Source organism: Balaenoptera musculus, chromosome 8, assembly GCF_009873245.2.
Source record: "Balaenoptera musculus isolate JJ_BM4_2016_0621 chromosome 8, mBalMus1.pri.v3, whole genome shotgun sequence".
NCBI lineage: Eukaryota > Metazoa > Chordata > Mammalia > Artiodactyla > Balaenopteridae > Balaenoptera > Balaenoptera musculus.
Window position 1 is genome coordinate 75,914,291 of NC_045792.1, and position 10,287 is coordinate 75,924,577.

General features: G+C 38.4%; 1 protein-coding gene across 1 annotated transcript; it reads left to right on the forward strand.

Moving 5' to 3' along the window:
• Positions 1-5,493: 5,493 nt before the first annotated feature.
• LOC118899552 (zinc finger protein 343-like) lies at positions 5,494-7,217 on the forward strand. Its single transcript, XM_036861327.1, is given in 4 exon segments — positions 5,494-5,525; positions 5,622-6,674; positions 6,753-6,904; positions 6,907-7,217. Coding segments are annotated over 4 exon segments (1,548 nt in total).
• Positions 7,218-10,287: the final 3,070 nt, after the last annotated feature.

Genomic DNA, 10,287 nt, shown 5'->3' on the forward strand with positions numbered 1-10,287 from the left:
CTAATTCTGCATGCCTTTGGACCGCATCATACCATTAAATCTTGTGATAATTTGGAAGACGTATTCCTCCCAGCTGCTACTGCATAAGCAAACCCAAAGGATAGTGTAAACTGGCATGAGAAGAACGTATCATACAAGCTTCGTTAGTAAGAATTCCCTTTTCTGCACTCACATTTGCATGCTGTTGTTTGAGGTTTAGTAAAGACAAAATCCCTAAAAGGCTAATAGAATGGGGCAATAATCCATGATCATCACTGATACACAAATGCCAGAGTTCATGTGTATGAACTAGTTGTGTCTGATTTGCCTTCTAAGAGTGCTTTTACTTCACTGGTACATTTTCTCTCGTCTCCATTATTTCTTCCTTCATTTTGCTGTGGAACTAAAAAACTTTCTGTATTACTTTTACCTGGATGAAAGAAAGTGAAGGAATATCATTGCAAATATTTTAGATTTAAAGACAATAGGCTTGAAAGAAGGATGTTAAAACAAATAAAATAACTCAAACTCTACACAGTATGATATAACCTAATGGAATTTGTGAGCCCAGATATGCTAATTTTTTTAAAGAGAAAGTCCTGCGGAAAACTGGGTAAACACTTGGAAGATTGATCTATAATGAGTTACCAAGCAACTTGGTAGTAACTCGGAGCTGTTGGGGGAACTTTGACTTCATGAATACAAACTATACCCCTCACCAGAAAAGGAATGACTTCCTGGGTAGACAATAAGTCTTACTTGATTTACTTCATTTATTCATGAAATATTTATTGAATGTCTACTATATGGCAGGCTTTGTTCTTGACAGTTAGTGTGTGATGAATGATACAGCCACGTTGCCGGGCTGAATAGAGCTTAACTTTGGCAGGTGAGAGTGATTATGATATTATGTGTTGAATGTAATGGCAGAGCAAGTAGAGGATGCCAGTCTCAAGGATCTGGGGATGTTTCCAGGAGGAAGGGATTAAGCTGGGGTTTAAGGGATTGAGAAGTTAGCAGGGAAGTAAGGGTTAGAGGGCAAGAGTGTTAAATGTCATTATCTATTATTTATCAGTAAATTTACAAGATGGAAATATAAAGACCATCTATTTCTTTAATCATGAGGAAGTGGAAAAGGAATATTTGAAGCTAGCCCAAATTCTTCCCGTAGATTTATGGTTGACAGGTAGTGAGGAAGCGAGAGCAGTTGAGAAGGCTGACCACATACGGCCATTTCTCTGATTTGATCAAGGGGGCCTAGGACAATAATGGCATGAAGAGCACTAAGTGTGCTTTCATAGAATCCTCTGTGGCCAGCTCTAGGCCATCTTCCATCCTTGGTTACTGGCCTTATTCTACAATTGGCAGAATAACATGTAAGCAAACCTCCTTAAAAGATACTCACTGTATCTAGATTATATGTTCCTACAGATACAAGATATTACTATGTCAATTCAAAATTAAAGCAAACACATAATCAATCAAACAAGCTGAAATTTCTTAGCTGTTAAGAAATGGTTTACTCTGTCCCCTTATTCTCTGCTCTGCATGGGCTCAGTTTCTTCTTATATAGTGGTTTGGACCCGTATTAGAGGGTTTATGTTGAGAGAGATAGTACATCATTTGATGAAGGTCCAGACACTGGAACCAGACTGCTTTGTTTGAATCTTTAGCCCTGTCTTTTACTCTAAGACTGGAAAGTAACTTAACCTCGTCATGTTTCAGTTCCTCATCCCTCAGATGGAGAAAATAATAGTATTTACTCTATGTATATATGTGTATATATATATAATATATGTATATTTTTATAGAAAATTTAGGATAGCAGATTTCACATGGAAGGTACTGTGTGTTAGTGTTGCAAGGATCTTTGTCCAGGATCCCTATGATTCATTCTTCAATATTAATAAACTTCATTCCTTTGCAGATATTCTGTTATGAGAACGTGAACACTAGTTTCATTCTGTATTTTTACTTTCTTTCATTTTTATTCATTTCAATTTGACCTAGCTTCCACCTCTTCCCATACCCTCATCTCTCACCAGCCCCACCAGTGATCACTCCGGTCCCCTAGCTGAAATTCTGGTGCAACATCCATATGTCCTCCAGTACCTGAAATATATGTAAGCTGCTCTTTATATTTAATCCTCAAGTCTTGTGCCAAAATTGACATTCATTTATGATTGTTCACCTGCAAAGAAAACCACTAGTCTCTACACATTCTGTAATGATACATCTGATATGTTGCTCTCTAGGTGGTTAAAGGTGAATAAATATCTTAATTTCTCTTGATCAAGCAGAGAGTCCTCAGTTAACCTAAGAGCTGTTGCAGCAGCAGCTTTTCCACAGTTGTTTAGGTCTCATATTTGAAGTTACTAAACTCAAACTACCTCCATATTAGGAAATAAATTGTGCTCCAATATTTTGAGCTCCTTGATAAATGGGCAGTGGTAATAGAAGAGTCCTTATTAGCACTTAGCCTATTGACAGACCGTATTTTGTACTTAATAAATATTTAAGTACCAGAACTGTAGAATACAAAACACACTGATTTGAAAGGGAGCTGGATGAAGTGGTTCAAATACTGCTTATTTTGATGCTCCTCTTTGTTTTATAGGCACAGTTATAGGTGTGGAAAACAAAAGTTATAATAGCTGGTCTTTTCCTTTGTGGAATTCACTGCTTAGATTCATTAAAGTTTCTAAAACTCACTCACAACACAGAAACACAGCACTATCACAAAACATCCTGACAAGGGTATGAAGCTTGTTGCACTTTGTGAACATGGGAAGAAAATGTCACTATTTCATGATTTACCTCCCATGATACCAACCAAGGTCAAAGATCAGTCTTTTATGAATGCTCTACTATAAACTTTTCTCCATAAATCCTGAGTTCCTCTGATTACTTCTTATCAAATAAATGCTTCAATTATCATCAAAATCTTCAAGGAGCTATGAATGCAATAAAGCATTTCCTTTTGGACAAATTATTTTATTTTTGGATAAAAGGAATTCCAGATCTTGCAGGGCTTTGAAAAAATCATAAGGTTTATTGAAATTAGACCAGATTTTTCTGATGCATGTTTTCAAGGCAATTGAAGATATTCCTGGAAAAAGCATTTCTGAATCAAATAATTTCAGAAACACTACATGCCATGCCCCTACCTTGGAGCTTGAGAGTGAACTTAGACATAAAACATCTGAGAAGAGTTTTAATAAAGAAACGTGTGTAAGATGAATTAGCCAAATGATTCTCAAGCTTACCGGAGCACAGAACTCCCTTTATTCCTTTCCGCTTGTTTGTAGCTTGAGTACCACTGATATTTTGAGAATCATCTTGCTGAACTTATATTAATTCTATGAAACTCAAATGCTGAGAAGATACATTTTACTTTTTCATAATACCCATAGAGGATTCTAGGGTGAACGTTTAGATTCTAAAATGATCTCTAGTATTTAGTACTAGGAACGCTTACTGGCTTGGCTCCTACATAAAATATAAAGAAGATTTTTAAAATTATTTTCAATATTTAATTATGCCCCTCTGTGTGAAGAGTGTTGTCACTGTGTAGTCTGAATGCTAAAACATCACAAGGGGGGTGTAACCATGAGTAAAGAAGTGAAAAACAGGAAAAGAACATAAAAAGACTTTTTTTTCTTCAGATCATCGATTCACTTGACTTTCATACCTTGAAAGACAGTAGGAGCACCACAGTGAATACTATCTTTGAAAAAACAAAAACTGTTTCAAACAATCTGTACATCCAGTGAAACTGTGTTTGACCGGGTCTGTCCAAATGCTATCAGCTAGGATCCAAGACTGAGGCTTACTTGTGAGTCAATAGCCAGTGTCAGGTCCAGATTAATTTTTATTGCTGTGAGCTTCTTGAGTCTTCATTTTAAGTCTCACTGCATCATTTAAACCAACAGAGACAACTTCTCTAACTTAGTTTAAAAATTTATCTTATTTCTACAATTCATAATATGTTGTATTATTCATCACCCTCTTTTCTATTCAAATGGTAAATATCCTGTTCCTTTCAAATTGAGAAACAACAAACAAACTTCTGGCCTTCTGTGTTCCTAGTCTCTGCTGGAAAGGACTTCTCAAGGGCCATTGAGAAAGCCTTTTTGGATAACATAGTCAATAATCAAATAAAAATATGAGGAGGAAAAGTTGCTACGGTGACTCCTGTTCTTTTGATTGTCACATGGACCTATCTCAGCCCGTTTTTCTCCTGCTCACAAAAGGAAGGTAAAACTTTGACATTGTATTCTAAAATAATATTGCTAAAGTTAAATATTAGATGGTGCTAAAGACTTAAGAATACATTTTAATGGCTGAAGACAAAAACTAGCCATTTGTGATAGTCATGGTAAAGAGAAGAAAAAAGAATTGGTAGCACAAAAGATTCAAAATGCAAGTTCTTTTATTTATGAACAATTCTAAACTTTCCCTTTATTTTTTTTCCACCAGGAATACTTCTGCTGCCAGTTAGACTATAAAAGAACAGAAAAAAAGCTTTGTTCCAATGGTAACAAGTAAAACAGACAAACGAAAATAAAAATCATACTTTTCTACGAAGGTACAGCAGAGTGGTGGATTTAAGAAGCAAAAGAAACTGAATTCCATAGAGAAACAAACCCTTCAGAGAGGAGGAGGGCAGCTGCCACCTCTATCTGGGGGTCATTGCTAAGTTTGGCTTCAGACTCCGATGCCAGGACTGAGGACAGGCCAGGCCAGTGGAATGGACTATAGGTTGGAAGAACTCCAACTCAGCTAAGCAATTATACCTCTCCACCCAGCCCACTCTCGTGTTTAACTAAGAAACCTGGTAAAAAAGCCTGCTACGTAAGGAGAAGTCACCTAGTCTTGGGCATTCTCCAAATGACTGGATTCAAGGACTTTGTGAGATCAAAAGCAGTAATGAAGCAAACCTATCTGAAACTTCAGCCAAGTCTTCCAGCTCAAATGCAGACAATCATATAAAGCTAGCAGAACAGATCAGAGATCAGAATAGAGTCAAGAAATCGATTCATTCTTGTATAACCCATTGGTTTCAACAAAAGTGCCAATGCGATTCAAAAGAGAAAGAAAATCTTCTTGAAAAAATGTTGCAACAACTTGACATCTATATGGAAAAAAAATGAACTGACCTCTATCATACACCAAACACAAAAAATGAAGTTGAGACAGAGCATACCCTTAATGGAAAAGTTAAAATTATATAACTTCTAAAAGAAAGATAGGTGATATAGCAGGCTGCTTCTAACTCGTCATCCCTTACCATTGTCACACTTGCCGTGGGATAGACTTTGCAAGCGTGTCCCCAAGACTTTAGCCTCACCTTTCTCCAAGGAGAACATTCAGAGGACCAGAATAATGGCCTTGGGGCTCTTGAAAGCCAGGAGAGAAGAGACATTCGTGTCATTCCATGAGGTGGCTGTGGACTTCACCCAGGAAGAGTGGCAGCTGTTAAGTCATGCTCAGAGGACCCTGTACAGGGAAGAGATGCTGCAAAACTACAGCAACCTAGTCTCCTTGGGAATTTCATTTTCCAAACCAACACTTGTCATTCTGCTAGAGTATGGAGAAGAGCCCTGGAAAGAGGAGAGAGGACATCAGCCCAGCCCCTGTTCAGCAGATCCAAAGCCAGAAATTCCACCCTATTCCTCCTCCGTTCTGGTCTTCTGTGGTCAGCAATTACATCAACACGTGCTGCATGACCATCACCTTCCAATCTGTCCAGGCTTGTTTGCAGGAACCCCCCAAAGAGCAGATCTCTGCCCAGCAGGTCAGAAGCAGCAGCTGCAGCTATTCTCTTACGAAAGCTTCTGGGGCGACAGAGTGGAAGGTGAAGACAGAGAAGGTGGCTCCAAATCTTTGTTTGGGAGGACAAGGGAGAGAGTTACTTCAAGAACTTTCTCCAACCCATCTGAAGAACAGCTATTAAGCCCAAGGGAAAGCAAGACAGTGATGGAAATAAGGTTCAGCTCATCTGGGAAGCCAAAACCTTTAGAAACAGACAAAGCATTAAAGTGGGTAGAAATCTCAGGATTTGAGGCAGTCATTTGTGGAAATTGTGGGCTCGGCTTTAACCAGAAATCGACTCTCTTTAGTGGTCAGAGGACTCTCTTAGGAGGAAAGCCTTGTTTCTGCAGTGAGTGTGGCCGAAGCTTTAGCTATAAATCAACTCTCATCACACACAAGAGATCACACACAGGGGAGAAGCCTTACCTCTGCAGAGAGTGTGGGCAAACCTTCAGCCAGAAGTCAAACCTAGTCACACACAAGATGGCACACTCTGGGGAAAAGCCCCTTGCATGTGAGGCTTGTGGGCGAAGCTTTAGCCAGAAGTCAATCCTCATCAGACACCTTCGAACACACTCAGGGGAGAAGCCCTTTGTGTGCCAGGAGTGTGGGCGAGGCTTCAGGAATAAGTCAAACCTTATCACACACCAGAGGACCCACTCATGGGAGAAGCCTTATGTCTGCAGGGACTGTGGGAGGCTTTTTCGAGATAAATCCACTCTCAGCAAACACCAGAGGATTCATTCAGGGGAGAATCCTCATTTGTGCAATGAATGTGGCTGGAGCTTTAGTCAGAAGTCATATCTCCTTAAACACAAGAGGACACACTCAGGAGAGAAGCCTTTTGTGTGTTGGGACTGTGGGCGAGGCTTCAGTGATAAGTCAAACCTTACCACACACCAGAGGACACACTCAGGAGAGAAGCGTTACGTGTGCTAGGAATGTGGGTGAGAATTTAGGCCTAAGCCTACTCTCATTGCACACCAGAGGACACACTCAGGAGAGAAGCCTTTTGTGTGTGGGGAATGAGGGCAAGGCTTTCGACAGAAGTCACAACTCATCAGTCATCAGAGGACACACTCTGGGAAGAAGGCTTATGTTTGCACTGAGTGTGGACAGGTTTTAGCCAGAAAGCAAATCTAGTCAGACACAAGCTGACCCACTCCAGGGAGAAGTCCTTTGAGTGCATTGAGTGTGGGCGAGGCTTTGGCCAGAAGGCAGCCCTCCTAAGACATCAGAGGGCACACTCACGGGAGAAGCCCTATGTATGCAGGGAGTGTGAGTGGGGCTTCACTGATAAGGCGACCCTCAGCACTCATCAGAGGACACACTCGGGGGAGAAGGCTTGTATTTGCAGTAAGTGTGGGGAAGGCTTTCGGCTGAAATCACTCCTCATTAGACACAGGAGGACTCACTCGTTGTAGAAAAGTTTCATGCCCAGGGAATGTAGACGAGGCTTTAGCAATAAATCACACCCCATCAAGCAAGAAAGGACAACTTTAGGGGAAATCTTATGTGGACAACGAGTGGTCTTCAGAGATACGAACTTTCACCAGAAGATAGGAGAAGACCTACTTGTATAAAGCAGTGGTTCTCGGCTAGAAGCAACTTTATCCCTTAGGTAACATTGGTGATGTTTAAAGATACTTTTAGGTAATCACAACTGGGAGACTGCTACTGGCATCTACTGGGTAGAGGCTGAGGCTGCTGCTAAGCATTTTACACTTCAAAGGACAGCTCCCCACAACAAAGAACTATCTGACCCTAAAACACTTGGCCCCTCTAAGGCTAGCTCTGGCTCCAGGGCCACCCATTGGCTTGGCGGAAGGTTTCTTAGACTGTGCTTCAGCTGAGAGCCTTCCCCCCAGCCTCCTTCCTTCCCCTTCTCCCCCATATCTAGATCTGAGGCCTCTCCTTGCCTTCTCCGTCTCCCTTTCCATTTTTTTTCCTCAAATATGATTTTCCCAAAAGTCTCTTGAACATCTAATCCTATCTGCTTTCTTAGAAAACACCAACTGAAACAATTACAAAGAAAAAATGGTAAATAGTAATTTTATAGTGAAGCAACTTGGCCTGTATCACCTTAACAAAGTTAGCCACAGTCCTCCTACTAGGATTCATTAGAAAGGACACCATGTCATTTTTTTTTTTTTTAATATTCCTGCCAAAGAATGTGTAACCTAAATATTGCCATAAGAATTAGACAAACAACACAACACTGTAAATCAACTATACTTCAATAAAAAGACATTTGTTTTTAAAAAATTTCCACACAAAAATGAAATAGACAAACAGAAATTTAAAAATATTCTATGAAACTACTGCCCTGCAAAAATATCAAGGCCAGGAAAGACAAAGAAAGGTTGATAAACTGCTTTATATTTTAGGCAACTACAGACACATGAACACTTAACACAATGCTTGGTATATGATTGGATCGTGGACAGAAAAACATGTAGTTACAAAAGACTATGGATTAGAGAATAGTGTTTAATCAATATTGGGTCAGTGATAAATGCAGTGTAGGGTGGTCATGGAAGTCATGCCCTCAGTCTGGAAGTGCACAGGTGAGTTTTTAGAGGTAAAGGGGCCCAGTGACTCCAGCATATTCACAAATTGCTCAGAAAAAAAATGGTCTCAAAGTGTTCATAGAAAACAAAATGTATATAAAATATAAATACATTTTCCAGGAGGAAGGGAGGAGAGAGAGCGAGCGATCAGAGAGAGAGAGAGAACAAATGGAACAAATATAAACCATTGGTTAAGTCCAATCAAAAGGTATACAATAATGCCTTCTACTTTTCTTACAATTTTCCTCTACGTGTTTTATTATACCAAAATAAAAATATTACCACAAAATAAAAAGGAAGGGAGGAAGGAAAGAAGGAAGGAAGAGTAAGGACGAAAGAAAGAAAGGAAGGAAGCTCTTGTGTTGTTAGGTTGGTTGGTAGTTGGAGTACTAATCACAGTTAAAATTGGACTCGCAACACAGCCCAGAATAACTCAACTCCTGCAGATATTAGAAAGATTAGCTCATATCCTGACTGTCAGATAAAAGAAAGGGCTTGCACTCTCTTGAAATATCCATACAATAGTCTCTAACTGTTCTTTTAAAATACAGTGTTCTGAATATAATTAAAAATTAACAGATATAGAATAAAGTAGGAAAATGTAACCTTATTCAAAAGAAAATAATAGAAGTAGACCAAAAGATCACCCAGTTATTGGAAATGGCAGCAAGGGCTTTAAATCAATTATTATAACTAATTTAAAGAATTTGAAGGGGGGAAGGATATTTCAAAAGGAAAATCAGAACTCCAAGAAAAGAACCAAACATGAATACTAATATTAAAATATGCAACATCTGAATTTTTTTCTCCAAATTTGTGAATGCAGTAAAATTAACTGTCATTTTTCTTCCATTTCTTTCTGAAATAACTTTCATGGAGATTCAAATGAGTGATTTAAATGAGCCCAGAAATAACATTAGAAGGGAGTTGTTGCTTTGAAAGTTACTCATCACCTCATTCTTTACAACTGGGAAAACCAGTCACTAAACCCTGATCTAGTCAACAATATTGTGAAGAGGCGCTAAATTAAAAATTTTTTCTCATATTTTGGACTCTAAATAAAAATTACACTACTGAACTCTGCCACTTGCTTCCTAAGCAGATGTGCTTCTGTGATTCTTATTTAGAAATGTTTTTAGTTCCAAATTTTAAACAGGATATTTGCTTTGTCTTAAGGCACTTGCCTAAGTAGTTTTCTTTTTCATAAATAATTTTTCTTTTAAACTTACATCATCTTCTAGCTTGGGCAAGAATCTTCTGCCTCTCTTTTTCTGTCTCTCTTTTACTGTCTCTCTTTTCTCTGTATCTGTCTGTCTCTTTCTCTCTCTCTAATGTATTTAGACCAACCCTCTCTCCTAATTTAGTAAATATAACATCTTAGTTCTTGCAACTTCAATTTCAAATAAGCAATAAACCACTATAAATTTTCATGGTTGACCCATTCTCATTAATCAGTATTCCCATATTAAATTAATTATGAAAACATTAAACTGGCTAGATGTGATCCACTTATTATTGGGATTAAAATGAGTGAAATTTCTAGGGAATTATTAGCATTTATTATAGAAATTGACCCTGCAATAGATATAATATGATCAAGATGTTTTGGGCAACTATGATTTATGTTCCTTTTCTAGCTTTCTTTGACATCAGAGAATGATCTGAATCAGTCTCAGTTCACTGTGTTAGTGTAAAACAAATAACATTTATTGGTTCGGGGTTATTAAAATTTATGTTTCCCCTTTTGGCAGTGTGAGCTTATTTGACTTTACTATATGACTTTATTTTTTGTATATCTCAAATAAAACTTTTTAGGCAAAGGATTTTACTTGTGATTTCACACACACACACACACCCCCCACAAAATCTACAATTTCATATAAGATTCCTGTTAAGAATACTTTCCTTGGAAAAGTTTGGCACT